Genomic DNA, 20,036 nt, shown 5'->3' on the forward strand with positions numbered 1-20,036 from the left:
AGAGGAGACGGCCATTATTGTTGAACTATATTCGTCAGAATTAATTCTAAGGAAAGTGTTATTGATTCATTCCGTAATTGGTTGCATATTATGAGATTTTAAACCTGATTTTAAGTTATGCGATATATTATATAGTTCGTAGTGAATTAGCTATTAGCTCTTATTGTATTGTTACGGACAGATTGAATAATCTATGTAAATATTTTGCTAGAATTAAGTAAAATGTGCGAAACTACCATAATAAAAATCCGAAGGTCACAATGATTTTAATGTTTTGGTAAGAGTTCTTTGTCCCACCCATACAGCACAGGGAGAAATTTACTCGTGTATATTGAGTCGAAATTTGGTGTAAGGAATAAGTCGAGATTTCGCCCATTTTTTCACGTGTAAATGCTGTGTAAATTTGGTCCAACTCCCTTGACCCTTATATACAAAAAATATGAAGCAAAGTGTGGGAGCAGATGCTAAGATGAGCAGCAATCCGAACATGATTAAAGTTTCAGGACAGATGATTCAATAAAGTCGTCCACCTTAGTACCAGCAAAATTTTCCCAACGAAATCTAGTTAAATCATTTAACGAATCATCTTGCGGCATATATTTTATAGGTGTATATTTTATTACGATTACATATTTGCTCCAGTCGAAATACAAACGAGTTAACCATTAATTGCAACTAGAATGATGCTGCTTGTTAATTTGAAATTCTCAGTAATTTCGAATTACTTCCGTCAATGCCTCGCATCACGCGAATTGAACGCTGGGAAAACAATCACGTAACGATATAACTTGTGTGACTCGAACTGGAAGCACGAGACGACAACGACGACATCAACAATTCGCTAATTCTCTTTATCCTGGTGTGCTTGTGCTCAGTGAAACTACTTGCGGTTTTACCAAGGTTTTGTGGTTTTTTAAACTATTTGGCAGTACTTTTAAGATCCATCCATCATATCGTATTCGCTGTTCACACTGATCCATTATGTCATTCACATTATTTTTCACATCATCACCACTATTGTTTTGTCCTGTACTACGTTACATATTTCCTGATGAATTATTTTATACAGAGGAACCTTTTATTGACACAATAAATGAAATTTTTGAACGAATACGTTGACTATGTCTTATTACCTGTTTAGTATTAGTAATGTGCCACCGTTTGCGTGATCACTGCCATTTTCCGGTCATCAACAAGAAACCCTAACCCTGGTGGAGAAAGGAATAACTACAACGGTCCCGTTATTGGGTTCCTTGTGCATACACGTGTATTATCCGGTTTGTGGCGGACATAAGACCATATATACACCAGACTTATTCCGCTTTTACTCGGGTAATAACGGTTTTTACACGAGATAAAACACGTGAAATACACGACCTATATGCCAGCTTGAGACCGTTTGTGCTGTATGGGCCAGTTTGAAAAAGATCACCTATGTTCATCCTTGAACAAAAGTTCTTCTCATATCAATGTAAAATATCAGGCTAACGGCTAGTCAGATATAACTATAGAAAATTAATTTAGAAACGTCGGGTGATACTACTTATCGCAAAAAATATCACGTTCTCTCTTATATCATAAGTTAAATTTCAATAATCGTCACATTTCTGCTAGTTATCCATCCACATTGGAAGAAGAGGTAAAAGAGTTTTAATTTACGGTATAGCATGAGATTGGATCATGTCCTTTGTCAAAATCAGAAAACAATAATTGTTAAGAATGTAATACAGCGAAAAGTGTATCTCCATCCCAAATCACAAGTGTGTCTCAATTAATCTCAAGTCTCAAGATTAGGTCCTCGATTTTCTTCAGCTTCATCAATGATTTGTCAACACATCCGAATCAAGGGCAATTAGTAGTATATGCTGTTGATATCAACCTAATTATAGCTAAGATTCGCTTTTATTCGTATTAAAGAGAGCAGTAGAAGAATGCAAGCCACACTATAGATGAAATGATTAGGTGGACGAACACATTTAAATTACCTTCTACGTAGCAAGGAACAATGATTGTTGACGCTGGAATGCAATTTTTAATTCATAAGCAGCTCATAATATGCACATACGGTGAAAATCATTGCAATAAACACAAGAACTTTTCCCTGCACATTCTCTATTTCCTTCCAACAGGTTATTCGCTCTCGTAGATTCATTTTTCACTTGCACTTACTTTACCACTCATCAGATGTCGCCAGTGTCTAAACATGGTTAAGTGTGAACGCACGCTAGTTTTGACGTCATCTTACGCTGGTTGAGAATAATGGTAATGTGAACGGGGCAGGAGGAGGGTCAGGAGGATAATATACACAATTACATCACATGCAAACATATAAAAACAAGCACATTTGTTTCATTTTCTCAGAAGAAGAATGTGGAATGACACAATTGAGGGTTGATATCCTCCCAAGTACAGTAAATCCTTGATATACGAACAAGAGGCATTCCTTGGGATCTTGCTCGTAAGTTAATTTTGATAAAGGCATCGAAGAGTGTGGTTATCCTGCAGAATGCAACACTGCATCACAATTGTGCCTTACCTTGTGATTGTGACGAACTGATCAAATTGGGTGTGCGATGTCACTGCCACTGTGCGATGTCAAAAAAATCACTGTTCGCAGGAAGGAAGATCGAGCGAAACGATGAACAGTTCCTGACTTCACAATGGATTAAATGATATGTACTTTGTTCAGATTATGCCTAATGAGCATTTGCAAATGTTAATGCCAAAGTATTTTCACCGAAATGAACTACTTATTTATCGAACTACGGTTCACCACGTAAATTTGAGACTGAGCACTCCATGTTAATTTCATTTTGAACAGGTCGCCTGCAATTACAGAGATTAGGGACTCTTGGTGAAGGTTTTCCGGCGATGGAAACTCTCGCTACGGCGAGTTCCAACACCAAAAGGGCCTCGTAAAAATGAATTTTTTTACATGCTAATCATTGGGTCAATTGATGGTGCTTCGGCTATCTCTCGTAATGGTGGGGGTCTTGCAAATGCCCGCACTCGTTTTAACGTGGTTCCACTGTATATTTGTTAATGATCTTCCAGAAGCCCATTCTTCTTCTACATCAGTTTTATATGCAGATGATAGCTCATGTTTAATCTATTCCTAGCCTCATCCGCCACTCAAGAAAAGCAGTGGATGAAATGGCAGAATGGTGCAGTAGAAATGGTCTCATCATTAACTACTCAATGTTCATATTAATTCCGTTTCATTTAGTTCACTCCATACCCTTGCTTAGTCCATGCCTCAGAGTCAAGATATACCACTCCCTTGTAGGATTACGAGCTACAAAATTTCTTGGTTTGTATATACATTTAAACTGGTCTGATTAAGGGCGGATCCAGGAATTTATTTTGGGGGGAAGGGGGGCCAAAGGGTGTGACAGGCAAATGATCTTCCCATTTTTGAGATTAAAAGTACAACAATTACATTACAAAGTATTCTCTATATTTTTTATTATGAAAGTTATTAAAGTGATATTAAATGATTAAGGCTCCGTAATACACAAAACAAAACCAGCATAATGATAGCCACATTAAAAGTCTTCTATTTTTAAGAATCTGGGGGGACAGGTGCCCCCACACCCTACCCCTAAATCCACCCATGGTTCTGATCGTATGCAAATGAATTGGCCAGCCATATTTTCTTAATAAGGAAACTGGCCCCAGTTTTATCTCTGCACTCTGTAATGCAGTAGATTCTCATTAATGTGAACAACGTTATTACGAAGTTCTTGTTATTACGAAGCAAATCGTTGGTCCTGACGAAAAGGCCTGTCCAATCTATAGTGAAAGACACGTTATTACGAAATCACAAACCTCAGTCCCGGTCCCGGTGGTTACAAAATGAGCTTTAATACAAAGCTCTGTGAAAAAGCAACGGCATTTAGGTGGATATACACTACGCTAAGTTATCGTCATTGATCTACGTTTAAGTTCTCTTCTTGTACTGTGCCCAAGAGCGTCAATTATGGCTCTTTCTTCAGCAGGAGATACTTCAATATGCACGAAACATCACATAATAAGCTTCATTCCTGTGGAATTATGGTGACCCACTCATTAATGCTTGTAAATTGGACGTACAGTTAGTCCTCTTCCTACGCACATTGGATTTACAAACTTTTGGAGGTACGAACATTCAAAAAAATTGAAGCGCAACCAAAATTTCAGATTTGGTACCTATGGAGTTTGCCGATGCGACACAATGTGGCGTAGAGGAAGGAACTCGCACTTTGGGCATAACAAAGTGAGCAAAGTATCATTTAATCCGTTGTGCAGTCAGGAACTGTTCAGCGTTTCGCTCGATCTTCCTTCCTGCTAACATTGATTTTTTTTGCTCCGGCTGTATCGCACGCCAAGCTTGATCAGTTCGTCACAATCGCGAGTTGATGCACGATTGTGATGGAGTATTGCTTTCTGCAGGATAACCACTCACCTCGATGCCTTGTATAGGTTTATCAACTTACAAGCAAGGTCTCGGAACGCATCTTCTTCATATATCGAGGACTTGCGCATTATTTAATCGTGTATATAATACAATTGGCTTTGAAGATTATAAGTGTGGGAGATTGAAGAGACTAGAAATTTTGACAAAGTGTGTTTTTTTTCATTCACTGATTCCTACAAAAAACCTTCATACAAACTTTTTTATTGTGAACCTTCGGACTTTCGGTCCCGTGAACTTTGTAATAACGACTGTGCTCCTTTATCATGCAAATGTTGAGTCCATTATCAGCTATGTCAGAATGTTTTGGAGAAATTCCGCTTTGGAAAGCAAAGTTTTCTTGATGCAGAGATGTGCCCTTAAGGCTATACTCAGAATATCAATTAGAACTCCTGGTAAAGCTCTTTTCATCTCTTCAAAGATTTGGCCTTATGTTCCCTCTACCTTCTCACATGTGTTCTTTTGTAAAATGCAATCCAGACTATTCATGAAGAGCACAGAATTCCATCACCATAACACTCACAGAAAAGGAAACATACATATCCATCAGTATTTATTTTCTCCCTTCTAGAAGGGTGCACACCACACTGCTTAGTCATCTATAATAATCTGCCCATAGGGTGAAGATAGGTGCTATATATCTGCAAAGTACAACAAAATATGTAGTTTGAAACCAGGAAGTTTGAAGTATTTTTAGCTAGATCTGGCTCTGACAGTAATGAAGAGTTGTTAATGGACAAAAGAGCATAAGTATCTTAACCTTATGATGCTTACTAGGGATGGTCGGATCGGATACCTCGAATCCAAATATCCATGGATAATGCCCTTCACCTTATACTTAGGATTCAAATTCATTGAAGATTTCAAATCTGAATCCAAAACTTCAAATCAGTGTTTATGTGGATGCTATGTCCCATAAGAGGGAGTAGATAGTATTCTGATCCTCCCTTCACATATGCTGTTGCACAGCAATGCTTGTCCTACTCGCGAACAATTTTGTTTAAAAGCTCTCGTAGGAGTATTGCAATAGAATTTCAGCCATGGAAAATTTAAATGCAAAAAACGACTAGCATATAGAGTGAATCTGCCCAAGAGATTGAACTACAATTGGGGAATCCTCAGCACCGTAAGATTATAGCCATGCCATAGATTCCACAAAACCACCCTAGGCCCTCCATCAGCCCATGCATGTAAGGCTTTTTTCCTTTTCGAGAGCCCACAGACCATAAATCACTTCCCTCAAAGGAAAATATCAAGTTACATGGGAACAATGGAAGCATGTATCATCCCTACACCATCTCAACTGACCTTTTTCGGTCTACCAGCTTCAATTCTCCCAGTTTCTAGAGGCCAAATGCTAGGTGAGTCACCTACTGAGCTCGAAGATATCTCGATAGCTTTCAGCAATTGTATGACGTGCACGAGATTCAAAAAGAACGAGACCAAATGCGATGCATATCTAACAGCATTTAAGTTTTCTAAGCTGTAATTGATTGACACAAAGCTTTATTGTTACTACGAGGATACTAGCATTCAACATAGTCCAAACAGCACAATTTTGGAAGAAACTAGCATAGCATGAGTGCATTCAAATAGGATGAGACGGGCTGGAAACTTCAGGCAACGCAAACTGCATATGTCACATTGCTGCCTCGTCGCTTTGAAGGCAATGATGTCACATGCAAGATCGGACGTGTTCTTCCCTTGCTCCTTCATTCATAGCCTTGTTGCTTGAAAGATGGAGGGAGCGTCCTCCTTCCCCTCTACCTCTCCTTCAGCGCTCTTCACTCACAAGCATTTCCGATTTCTTCTATCCACCATTTAATCCAACCATGTATGCACTCCTTTGAATTTATTAAACTGCAGGGTTTACCACCGACATAGTAATTTTCATTTGCAATAATCCTCATAATATTGTCTGAAGATGATTTTGTTAAAAATCAGGCCCTAAGCATAATGGAAATTACTCGCCAAGATAGATGTTAAAAATTAACCAGGTATTATCCTTAAAAACTACTTGTTTCTCTAAGTTTAATGTGCGATTACTAATTGCAGTATAAATGCCGTAGGATGCCGTAGAATGCCATAAATTTAGCTTGCTCTGCGGAGCAAAAAACTCCGTGAGATCTTTTTCATGTTTACCTTTGAGGTACCGATGTGACAGCGCGATGCTTATGAGTAAGAAACACAAACAGGAGCATTTTAAAAATACGTCACTAAGGGAGAAACTCCCCTGCCTGCCGCTGGTTTTTGACCTAGGGTTTCAGATGACTGACTCACGCTGAAAACCAAGGCCACTCAGTTCCCCTTAGACTTGCGACCAGGATAGGTGGGAGGAGGAGGGGAGATAGGAAATATGTGTAAGAGGGACACCCCCATTTTCGGTTGCAAATCCTGGGTAAAAAGGTGTGTCTCTTACACACGTTTATATGGTATAGGCAGTTGTGCTATGTAAAATCTCACCTTTTACTTTAATGTAATTTTCTTTTGCAGCTAACCTTTATGTTCTGTGTAAAGGTATTCTAGTTTCTTTTGGCAGTCCTTATATACCGTATATATCTGAATATAGTCTCCCCTTTTTTCCAAAAAATCCCGTGGTAAAAGTAAAGGGGGGGACTACATTCAAACGTATTTCTTAAAATTTTCATGAAGCGAAAGCCTCAAAATTAGGAGGGGGAGTATATTCAGAGGGGGAGTATATTCAGAGGGGGAGTATATTCAGAGGGGGAGTATATTCAGAGGGGGAGTATATTCAGAGGGGGAGTATATTCAGAGGGGGAGTATATTCGGAGGGGGAGTATATTCGGAGGGGGAGTATATTCAGAGGGGGAGTATATTCAGAGGGGGAGTATATTCGGAGGGGGAGTATATTCGGAGGGGGAGTATATTCAGAGGGGGAGTATATTCAGAGGGGGAGTATATTCAGAGGGGGAGTATATTCAGAGGGGGAGTGTATTCGGAGAAATACGGTATGTGACATACATTTCTACAAGATCAATAAAACTATTGTTATTATTAAGTGGCTCTGCACTTGTTAAGAAATTAAAGGTTATATTGAGGGGACCAGAACAGTTCATAGCAAGTGATGAACACGTTTGGATAAATAAATGTAGAGTCTGGTTGGCAAATGAATACTTAGACATTATTCGGAGTATAATTGTTGATTGTTTGTCTCTTCACAGCTGAGATGAATGGGGAGCAGATGACGCTGGAAATGGATGCAATTCACGTTGGGGGCTTCATGCAGCAGGAGGATGACAGCGTATCCATGGTCACACCCCTTCCCCCACCCCCTGCACCAAATTTCGTCGGACTCATGCAACAGCTGAGCATTAACGGTCGCTCCTACTTTGATATGGCCAAAGTAGACAAAGATGGCCACCGCGTCAAAGTGACGGCGAGGTTTGCGCGGCGCGACCCCTGGTGGGGGGAAGGAAATCCCAGCTCGCCCTTTGACGAATTTGCGTCGAGACCCAGAGCAGAGAGCCCGCCCCTGCGTCATCCCGTGACTTTCCACTCCCAGCACACGTTTGTCGTGCTGCCCACCCTGAGGGCATACGCCACGGCCGATGTCTACTTCCAGATGAAGACGACGCAGCGATCAGGGCTCATCTTGTACAACCCCGGCCGTGATGGCGACTTCCTGGCTGTGGAGTTGGTCGAAGGGCACATCCATTACGTGTTCAACCTGGGCGATGGGCCGGTGAGGGTGCGGGACAGCGCCCGCCTCCCACTCAACGACAACAAGTGGCACTCGGTGACGATTGGGCGGCCATCACCAAGGAGGCACACGCTCATGGTTGACGACCACTTTGCTGTCGTGGTGACGGGCACAAGCCTTGGGGGCACCAAGAACTTAGACCTGGATGGTGACCTCTACGTTGGTGAGTGATTGTTGTTGACAAGCATGCCTGCTTATTGCTCCTACGTCAGATTTCAAAGGAGGGTGTTGTTTTGTGTGGTCACCGTGGTGGTTCGATTTGATGTACAGGCTGGGAATTTTGAGTTCTTCCCCAGCCAGGGATATGGGGTTCACAAAGGATGTGGGATTGTGAGTACTATGGAGATCAGCAGAGGATAGCAAAGGATTTTGGTAATATCTGCGCCATGCTCAAATGTTTTCATCATCGACGGAGTAATTCTCAATATTTACATTGCAATGAAGTGTGTGAATGTCTTTAAAATTTTGTTTGTTGAGGAAAGATATCTAAGATTATTTTTTGGGTAAGACAAACCCATTATATTTGGTCCTCATTTTCCATCATGTCCGATGCTTATTAACCTTTTATTGAATCTAGCTAACATTTTTTTTTGCAAAAACAAAGATAGGAATTTGAATGTGCTCATATGATGGAAGACTCGTTATTGTGATGTTCATGGCACTGAAAGACTGGAGGTAATTCTCATAACGAAGTTCATGAGAACGTTTAATTTAGGAATCATTGCAAAAAAAACATACCTTGCCAAAATTCTTGTCTCTTCAGTCTCCCGTGCATATTTTTGTGCTGCGAAATAGCTTCCTCATTGGTACTTCCTCATCAGTATTACCTACAAAATGGAGAAATTTGATGAGCAATGAAAACCTTTGCTCACTCATTACATTGAGAAAAAATGGAGGCTCTAGTAAATGCTTTCTGCTAAAATACATTCTGAGGCTTGGTTTCTGAATTACAGTGGAACCTGTTTAGTACGTTTCTGAAGGGACCACAAAAAATGAACGTACTAACCAGGAAAACGTGCTAACGAGGAAAGTAATAAATAGAAGTCGGGGTAATTGCAATCTGTGGAAAAGTCGTCATAATTACAATTACTATCGGTAGTTCTCGTAGGATCGCCTTCCTGAACTCTTTTAAATAAAACCTTTAAAATAAAGAAAATGGGCGCTACAATGAAAAACAATACCATGTGAGTAAAAATCACAATGTTTCATAGATTTCCCGAAGACAGTTACATGAAAACGGCGTCTTTCTCCCGTGATTTATCCTATATGTATTTATAGAAAGAGGACAAGTATAGCTAAGTCACTTCTTTTTTGTCACAGCATACTCGGAGAATATAAAAACAACCCTGAGTATGTCAACGGGTTGTTTTTAAACATCATAAAAATTGGTCAAAATTATATTAACCTTAAATTACGGCAACAGCCGTACACATTCGCGCTTCTGGAATAAAGCCATATCGATTGTTATAGCGATCGATATATCGAATAATAACACGCAAGATTATTAGATTACGACGTAATTACAAGAAGATTTTATATTATACAGTTGAAATTTACTTTTAAAATTTGTTTAATGTCGTCTGCTTTCGTGCCGAGATCGAGTATTTTTAAGCTAAGCTTCGCGTGGAGATCCAGAGCATCGTCTGCTCCCGCAGCAGTAGTCAAATACGCACGTACTACGTAGCATTGACGTCGTGCAGTACTGCTTTAGATAAAGTGGGAATTGAATAAGACTCATTTCTTCATCATGATAACTCGTGTAATAGCAATAATTGCCCACTCGTGAAATTTGTGCGCAGTGGGCACTCCGGAGGCAGCAGAAGGTGAGGAGCTCGGGGTGGGGAAAATTGGGGCTTCTCATTGGCTGCAGTTTTGCATAGTCAGACATTCCTGATAAATGGCCATATTTTATAATTCATCGCGTCATAACAATTGAGAAATGCATTTGGATAAATCACGGTCGAAGAAAGATATGTGGAATGAATGCAAGAATTTTAATGGCTAGTTATAGTAAATTAAATCATGAATTCGGAGCTTTACGACCCTTAAGAAAATACTGGAGAACGAATTGCGGGTTGCGTCACGGCAAGCAATTGAGCGTACTAACCAGGAAAGCGCAATTTTTTCAAACGTACTAACCAAATACTTTTACCTGTATTTTGTTCCGTTGGTACCGGGACCGAGAGAAATCGTCGTACTAAGGAGGAAAACGTACTAAGGAGGAACGTACTAACCAAGTTCCACTGTATTCCCGTTAACATCAGTAAACCGAGATACACCCTTATTTCCACCAGCATTGTGGTAACCCACTTTTGGAAGCTCAATTGTTTTTGCTTCATTTTTTTCTCTTTCTCACGAGCAAGGAACTGTGCTGATTAGCGGTTTTTCTCAGCCACTATAATTGACATTAACTCATCATCAAAAAATAACTCAAAATATGCCAAAGGATCATCAATACACGGAACAGGTAATATTTATTTTCCAACTAATGCACCCACAAAAGGTATAGGAGGTTCAGCACTGTCGTTCTATTGCCAATTATTTTCTTGAAAATTCACAGTAAAATGGGAAGTTTCTTCTAGCTTTTCGGAACTGGAGTCCAGAGAGTATCCAATTGAAATTCCGGAAGTCTTCTTCCAAAGCCTCAAACGCTTGCTCATCACACAACTCACGCCATGGTCAACTAAAAAGGGGTACAGATATGAAGTGGACCTAAGGCAGAAATATAATTTTAAAAAATCACCAAAGCAAACGTAGGGGTGAAAACTCCCCAACCCTAAGCCTCAAGTGTCGTAAATAATTACCAAGAGTTGGGGATGCTGGCCGGTCTGTGAGGCTCTGAGAGGCATTGAGTGACAATGCCTGGACGGTCCATGCCTTCGCCATCCATGCCTCGATGAAAGAGAAAGGGAGCAAATAGGCAGAGAAGCAGATGATAATGAACCACTGAGGAAAGCATTCAGCATCCACACACGTCACGCACGATCACTCAGAAAGCACATAAACCAAGCTTGAGTGGAAGGATATCATCTTTCATTAGCATCCACCAGACGCTGATGCTAGAGGAAGCATTTCTTTCCTGACATCAGCTAGAAAAAAATACTCTAAAATATACGAGAACGCAAACACAGACCACACAGGGGTACAGGACGATAGCAGGCAGATGTGTCTTACATATGCACTCACTAAAAGTTAGAGATCCGTGAAATCCCGAGACGCGATATCGCAAAATAACACGAAATCAAACGAAATAATGCAAAATCAGTAAATAAAAAAATAAATGTTGCATTTTTTGCGATTTTAGTGAATTAGCAAAAAAAATCACATATAATGAGAGTAATGAGTCATGATCTATTAAAGCCTAAGCCTTCATTGTTTAACACTGCTGACTTTCATTGGATCTATTTCATTACGATTCCAAGGTCAAATGGCTTATTTTCTCTCGTGCAAATTGAATTTGCATAATATCACGAACTGTAGTAATGTCTCTGCTGGAATTTGTTGTTGAATTAATCAATGACCTCTCTCTTAGCCTAATCCTGAAATTCTGAAATTCTCGGAATCATATAGAATGAGGCTCTTTTTTTCCTGAAGAATTAGATATTCTGAATTATTAAAAACCTGAAAGAAATTTAACGCGGCCGGGAAAGAGTGTAAACATAAGCTCACGCACCTGGCACACGTCAATGCCGAGCAGTAATTCTGGTCACTCACCATGACACAGTAAACTGCGTTATTGGATAACTTGTTGCAGAAAAAACTTAAGTGTGGGTCTAACTTAACAATTTTGAAGACTTACACACGGCCACTGGCTGGGAATGGAAAGTCGCTCTCAGATGAGACAACTTTCTGCTGGCCGGCGTTCACGGCACAGCACACGGCGTGGCGAGTTGTCTCGTCTGAAAGTGGCCCAAATTTCACGTCGCCGTGCCACGAACGGCGGCAGGTGAAAAGTCATATTGTCAGAAAGTGGTCTCAAAGTAGCACTGCCTGCATTTCACGCCATAGACCGCACACCGTTGTGACCACGGCAGCCGTCGACAGTGCCATGCCATCAACGAGAATATAAGACTTGAATCTGAAAGACATAACACATTGTTAAAGCACATCAATTGGGATGCATATATAAACGTGCGAAATAAAGGGGACACACAAAACGACAGCTATCATTTGAACAGACAGTCACTCAGTCAAAGAAAGTGACGGAGGCGAAAGAGGAGTTTGTTGTCCCTACCACAGAAGGATTTTTAAATGCTGGAATTAGTGTAGAGAAACTTGATAACCTAAAAATTCAGGAAAGGCTCTCGAAGTAAATAGATGAAGGGTAGTCGGGATTTGCCGTCTGCCGATCGTATTCACCATGAATACATTCTGATTGTAAAGAAGATTATAAAGAATCAGGAAGAGCTTAAATATTGTGTTATTGGTCTAAATCAATACACTGAAACTGAAAACAAATTTCAGTACTATTTGGTCAATTTTTACTCTACTCTTCCTCACAAAGATAATTAATCAAGTGAAGTGTTCACGGTACACCTTTTCTTGCTCACTCTAAAATATTAATGCTTGAACCATTGATATGTACCTCAAACCATTTCCTTCATTTGGTTTTATCAGAAATTTTGTATGTACTGTTGAAATTTTATTTAATGTTATGTAAAATGCTTCAAAAAGTATAAGTAATCATGAAATGTGCACCAAAAAATAATAAAACACCTAGAAATGTGCAAAAATTTTAACATTATAATAACACTGCATAGTTTTAAAATGAATTTTAGCAGAAAAGAAAACCACTTTCACAGATCTCTACTAAAAGTACATATGTATATGGAAGCTTAAGATATAGGAATACCTAATGAAACATTCGGATGCCTATGGTGTGTTCCGCATGCTTGAGGCATGGCGTACGGAGGACACATATGCTGTGTCGCACACACTGAGAGAAGAACCACAGGCATTTAAAGTCATGCTTGAGGAGTTAAGTTGAGTGGCCCTTAATTTATTCTGATATTCACAGGTGGTGTTCCGCGAGATAAGTACGAGCTTCTTCCTGAGCAAATTGTCTCCCATCACGGCTTTGAAGGCTGCTTGGCATCCCTTGATCTCGGAGGAGAGACTCCGAGCCTCATAAATGATGCCATCATCAAAAGCAATCATGTTACGCCAGGCTGTGATGGCACCGGAGGTACTTCACTCTCACATCTCTCTAGTTTTGTATATTCATGGAAGTGGTTGCTGACACTAGGATAGATCTGGTTTTTGCATTCTACCCTTGGTACTTTGGTGGTACAGTCGTCTTTCCTACTTCAAAAACTTGTATTCAATGCATTCAATTATTGTAATGCTCCTAGTACCATACACTTCATGTTTCTGGAGTTGCGGCTAACCATATCAAGGCCATAATAAGGTGTTAATACATTGAGCCATAGTCATAACGATCACAGGTGAGCAAACATTGGGCCAAACCATGGCCATGTTTCCTGTGTTGATTGGGGGTGACATTCTCTCATCTGGGCATTAGTCTGGGGTGAACTCTAGCTTCACTTCATCAAGCCAACCCTCTGGGTGATCGGTTAACTTTAAATAGCTGATTTGATTGAGATGACGAATCTGTAGACCAGAGTCATCACTCTGCCTGTGTTTGTGCTTGTCTTCCAGGTGGCCCAATTAACAAGTGTCACACCAACACATGTGAAAATCACGGCTCTTGCGTCCCTCAGTGGAATTCCTATGAGTGCGATTGCGACATGACATCATTTACTGGTCCAAGGTGCAATGAAGGTAATGTTCAACAGGCCATTCTGATTATAACCTTTTCCCATGAAGTCTTTTGGCGGGATTGCTCACGCAAGTGCATCACAGTATGCTTTTTGTGGGTTCTCAATGTGGGTTCTGTTACTTTTATGGGTACAATATGATCCATTGGTCCCAGGATTTTACATAGCGAAGTGTGAGATAAGACAAATATAAACCAAACATACATTTGAAAAAAACATTCAGCTTTTTTGATAAGAACACTCCTTGGAAAACTCTAAAACTCCATGGTAAATTTATTTTGATGGAAAAAGTTTCAGCTTATTTTAAAATGTAGCTCTTGAGGGAGTATTTTAATGGTCAGAGCACTTTTGTGGCTACGGGCTCTTGTTGTATGTGCATTACAGTTGAATGGCAGTATAGGTGTGTACATTTTCACTATGTCGAGTTAGAAGATGCCCATGTACTTGAGGATTGGTTGTGTGTTGGCATTAGCACTATTCTTTCGCTCTGTCATTGTTCCATCCATTATGATTTCCATAGCTAAGTGCAGTCAATTAAACGAACCCTTCCACTGGTTTTATTCTACCATTGATTGTAATGAAGTTTAAAAAATAAGAGAACTGTATTTTTCCAATTTTTTATCTGTTGCCTACTTACTGGGCTATTAGCGGTAAAAAAAGAAAGCCTTAGCTGATAAGTTGATGAAAAAAATAATCTAGTCTAATCTAATAAAAATGATGTGTGACCCTTAACATGAAGCCGGCTGCAGCTAAAGGTAGTGAATACTGCGGTGATGATGCAATATTCGGCATCCCTGGCGATACAGTTTTATCAGTTATTGTTTGAATTTTCAGTGGAAAATACCAAAATAATAGAATGATCACGTGAATGCACTAATTAAGTACATAGAAAAATGGCTTCATTGGTTGTGCATTGGCATAAGGATTGACAAAGCGATGCTTTGCAAACATCACCTTACATCACCTTTTGTCTGGATTCATGCTTACGTTTATAGGATAGAAATTTCTCTGATGCCGCACCACTCCTGTTCCTGTATAACTGTTCACAATAGATACATTGGCTATTATTTGCTCCACTTCTGGTAAAGCGACGATTTGCTATAGCGAGTGTTTATTTGAGCACCGTGGGGTCTCATTTTATTGAGGTTGCACTGTCAGTGGCGCTGATTCCATGGGGCCTGAGGGGGCCCGAGCCCCCTCAAAGATTCGTTTGGGGGGGCAGAGCCCCCTCAATAATTCAAGAAAATAATTAAGTTATATTATGCTTTGTGAAATCACAAAAAATATATTGGTAGTTTTTATTTCCCATGTTAGACGATAGTTACCTTTTAAAATAAATTCAACAATGTGTGTTGAAACAAATAATTATAAGGTTAAGCAGGTTAACTGAATCAAGTGGTGTGAATCATGGTAGTTTTTCGGTGCTGCGACACACTTTGAATTTAACCTCTTCCCAGGTCAAGACCTCCGATATGGGCCCCCCAATATTTTTTATAAGTGGGGGCCCCTGTGCACTGTACATAATTATAATGTTAGAAGCAAAGTGCAGAAACATATTCACCCCAAGCTTATGCTCTTTTGTCCAATAAAATAATCTTCAATGCTGGTACAGCCATATCTAGTTAAAGTGGCTTTAACTTTGGAATAAAAGAACTTTTATTGGGTGTAAATTTGATGCAATTGGGTAGATTATTGTAAATAAAATCTTTAATGGATAGATAAGATCTAGAGGTTTACTCTTGAGAGGGTTCAATGAAAAATCATGATGCATATTCCCATCAACCATGGGGAATTGTAATTTATTTTTTATAAAGATGCATCATCTGCTTTCAGTATGCCTACTCTAGGAGAGAAGACTATTTTGCAGGGACCCAATCTCTTCATAATTTCAATTTTTGTGGAATTCTTTCCCTACTTATGTTTCCCCAAAACTTTTCCTTTACATACCCATATTATGTTTCTATTACATTCCCTAATGTGTGTAATTCTGTGTCTGCTTATATTAATCATTTGTCTATTCTCCTGATCATCTGTAGAATCCATTGCCTATGAATTTGGAGCCCATGGACGCAGTGGACTCATAACCTACACATACCCCTCGGAGCACAGGCCTGAAACCAAAGTGGACATGTTGGCTGTTGGGTTTTCGACCACATCTGAAGATTCCGTGCTCGTGAGAGTTGATAGTGCTGTGTCACACGACTATCTCGAGTTGGAAATAGTAAGTATGGTGCTATGGAGCTCAGTAGCTAAAAATCATAGTTGTAATAACATTTATTTTTGAGAAAATTGTTCTTTTACAAAGCCAAATGATTACTGTAGGCTGCATAAAAATAATAAAAAGGTTTTCCATGGATAATCAAGGTGATATCATACGTAGTGGCACTGCTAAGGGAGGTAATGAAGTCCATATTGACTGTGGTGGCTCCTCCAGGGTAGGAAGAGAGAAATGCACCTAGAACACACAGCGTTTGTCCCTTGGGAGGGGCTGCCTTAACTAGGTAATTACCCTCTCAAAAGTGGCATGTGGTCCCAGCAAAACCAAAGGCAGGACATCTGTCCATAAGCTACTGCCCGAACATCATATGGCAACCTTTAACCGGTGATGTGGACTTTGGTCCTGGCTGTTTGCCGCAGGATGATAAGCTGATTTCTGCAGGAGTCTGTTCTCTGTCCTCTTATGGAACAAAGCAATTTGCCTCCCATACCCCTGATTTGTAGCGATGCAAGCAGCAGGAGTTCCAAAACAGAAATTCCATTCTTGAAAAAGAGGCTCATGCAGTGGTTTCAGCCGTGATTTCAATCCGCAATTGGGAAAGCTTCAGGCCATCGGCTGAAATGGTCAACAGAGGTGAAATTGCATTTGAATCCACAAGTGCCAGGACTAAATCAACACAAATGTGCGGGTCAATGCTAGGGACTGGCATTGGGGGAAAATACTGATGGGGGATGAAAGGTGGTGTTTTTTTATTTCTCTTGCAGTGGATACTTGAACAAACCCAGACGGGACTGTTCCTCAAAGTTTTCCTTTGAAAGGGCTGTTGGTCTGTCAGTAGAAGTGGAGAGTATTTTTACTGGGGGTATATGCCCTCATTGATTATTTATATGTTGCACTTTTTTATCATGATTATGGCACTATGGAACTATACTCATTGTGATTATAGGACTATAGCATATCTCCGGTTAATGAAATGCAAGAATGACTATAAACAGAATTATTCCACATGTACAGGACATTGGTAAGCGAGCAAGTTACCCACAATGGTGGAATATCAAATTAATGCAAAAATATTGGAAAAATAATGTAAGGTCAAAAACTCTTGAGCTATGATAAAAATACACTACTTCTTAGAATTTGAGTAGGGTATCGCTTAACGCATCAATGTGACCAATCAGGGAATTATATAGGTGAGGGATTCTGGTTAGAGGGAAATTTCTACTAGAGTACTTGTACAGCATAGAATAATTTTGTGCCTATGGTGGGCAAAATATGTGGCATTAATTGGAATCAGTTGAAGTAGGATGGAAAGTAAATAAAGTTATTGCTTAGATGACATAGTAATATCAACTCGGCAAGAAGTCACCAACCTCGACCTCAGCATGCCTCTAAAGAAGCAGCATATTTATTACATATTTCGTTTGATTGATGAATCAAGCTTCCTCTAACTGCTTTGCCTTTTTTAAAAAATCCACAGGTCGAAGGAAACGTATTTGTGGTGTACAACATGGGCACCAATGATCATCCAATTGGTGAGACATCGGTCAAAGTCAACGACAATGCGTATCACGTGGTGCGCTTCACGAGGATGGGGGCAAACTCAACGCTGCAACTGGACAACCTGCCCAAACAATCACAGTACCCAACAGGTGAGCACTCTTCATTCAAATCATAGCAATTCATATCAAGAAAATCATTTGTTTCACGGGATAATCGTGTGTTTCTTAATCACTCGTTTCTAAGGATGATGATACTGGACGCAAACCTGCTGAAAGAAAATCGGAACTGAATCTGATATTTTGCATTATTGCTTTATATACAGTGAAACCTCGGTTATATGACCCTTAGTAATACGACAACCTCACTTAAACGCTGATTTTTTTTCGTCCCGTGAAAAACCCCATATGAACCCATGTATTTCCAGCCTCAGTTATGAAACTTTTCACTTATATCATGGCCTCAGTTAAGAAACGCATTTTTTCAGTCCAATGAGATAAAAATACATCACTTATCCGAGTCATCAGAGAACTGCTCTACGATAAGATTGCTGTACGCGTGCCGATTTTTGTCACTGGAGCGGGAGTAGTATGTGCTCATTACATAGATATGTCAATAAAGAATAATAAGTTTTATTAATGAGCGATGCTGTTTATTATATATTAATTTCAACTACAGTAGATGATCGTAAATCCGGAATTGATGATCTATCTCTCGGAAGATTTTCTAGAATTTTTCCAAGATTATGTTTTCCGTTGCCCAAGCGAAATAACGTCCAAATGAGCCGTTATAAATCCTTCCGTACCATAATTTTGGCTTCCAAGGTCATCCAAAAGAGATAATTGTATTTGCAGTATGGACGTAAGTCAATAGTGTTTCAACGCTATGGTAAAAACAGCATGCGTGGTCTCATTCCGTGGGCTAATGCCGCATCTGCGGGACGAATTGAGCCGGGGGAAAGTTGCTTATGCGGCTCGCAGATCAAAACTGACCCAACTTGTATCTCAGGGGGTTTAAATAAAACATAGTTGGACCTTGAATAGCTGGTAGCTTAGCAATGTCTGGTGGCAATCCTTTATTTTTTAACAGAATGAGAGTTAGTGTGAATACCATCGTAGAATAACTCGCGTCGTCAGTCGTCACATAATCAATAAAGTCAAATTCAAAACATGAAAGATAAGGCAGTTCCTTTCGACTCAAGAATGACTTAATACCATTATATCGAAGAACAAAAAGTGTGTGGTGTTGTTATCAGAAATGGAAAGTAAAATATTCCGAGAAGACAAATCACGCAGCTTGTGAGTCGAAGTTCCTGGGGTTGAATTCGCGGAAGAATGAAGACACAAAAGCTAGCCCCGGTAGATTCAATCTACTATTGTTAAAATTTCATGGGGAAATTCTTTTTTAGTTCGTAAACATAATAGAGAGGGGAGATTTTTCTGGGCTCTTTATCTCTTCATAAGGTGAGCAATTTAAATAACTGACGGCAGTTACGGTAAAACTTCGATTTTTCGCACTTTGATTTTACATCAAGTCTTTTTTTTTACGCAGCGACACTCAAGTCCGGCTGGAAAGCATAGGGAATTGCAATGGTGAAACTTCGATTTTACATCTTTTCTTGATTTTACGTAGTTTTTCGATGTTGCGCAGCATAACCCCAACCCCAAAGAGGCCGCTAATCTTGATTTTACCCAGTCGTCTTTCAACTTGTTTTGGAAATCCCAACTGGAGCAATATGAAGTTAGGTTATTTATTCGTCTCAATGAGTTGCAAAAATGAATACAGGAACAGTTGAAATGATGTCGTGCTTTTGAGCGTGAAGCTAAAAACACCGCGAATCCAATTATTGCTTCCCCCTCCACCCTCTCAGTAATATTTCAGGCTCCTTTACGAATGCGAATATCGCTCTTAGTTCAAATTAGCCATAGAAGGATATCAAAACCTAAAACATACGGCAATTGCCGTGCATGCGTAACTACTTTTGATTAAGAAAGATGATCGCCAGAGACATTATCACCTTTCGTTTATTATTCGACTTATTGATCGACGCTGTTTATAGCATATTTATTGTAATTACAGTAGATGGTCGTTAATGCGGAATTATGAACTACGGAATTTCTATCCCTAACGTAAGGTTTTCTAGAATTTTTGCCAACGCTATGTTTTCCGTCACCCCAGCGGAATATAACGGCGAGATGAGCCGTTAAAAATCCTCCCGTGCCAATATGTTGGCTTCCAAGGTGATCCAAAAAAGATAGTGGTACGTCTAGTATGGACGTAAGTCAATGGTGATTCAACACGACGGTAAAAGCAGCATGCGTTGTCTCATTCCGCGGGCTAACCCCACATCTATGGGAAAAATGGAGATGA

At 39.8% G+C, this 20,036-nt stretch overlaps 1 protein-coding gene across 3 annotated transcripts in view; it reads left to right on the top strand.

Moving 5' to 3' along the window:
* Positions 1 to 20,036, top strand: part of LOC124167517 (neurexin-1) — a 267,454-nt gene that overhangs the window by 206,792 nt on the left and 40,626 nt on the right. For all 3 annotated transcript variants that reach the window (XM_046545448.1, XM_046545449.1, XM_046545450.1), the window contains exons 15-19: positions 7,636 to 8,337; positions 13,192 to 13,359; positions 13,833 to 13,955; positions 15,988 to 16,172; positions 17,647 to 17,818. In XM_046545448.1, coding sequence (XP_046401404.1) covers positions 7,636 to 8,337; positions 13,192 to 13,359; positions 13,833 to 13,955; positions 15,988 to 16,172; positions 17,647 to 17,818 — 1,350 coding nt within the window. The remainder of the gene's footprint in view (positions 1 to 7,635; positions 8,338 to 13,191; positions 13,360 to 13,832; positions 13,956 to 15,987; positions 16,173 to 17,646; positions 17,819 to 20,036) is intronic.

Source organism: Ischnura elegans, chromosome 11 (genome assembly GCF_921293095.1).
Source record: "Ischnura elegans chromosome 11, ioIscEleg1.1, whole genome shotgun sequence".
Taxonomy (NCBI): domain Eukaryota; kingdom Metazoa; phylum Arthropoda; class Insecta; order Odonata; family Coenagrionidae; genus Ischnura; species Ischnura elegans.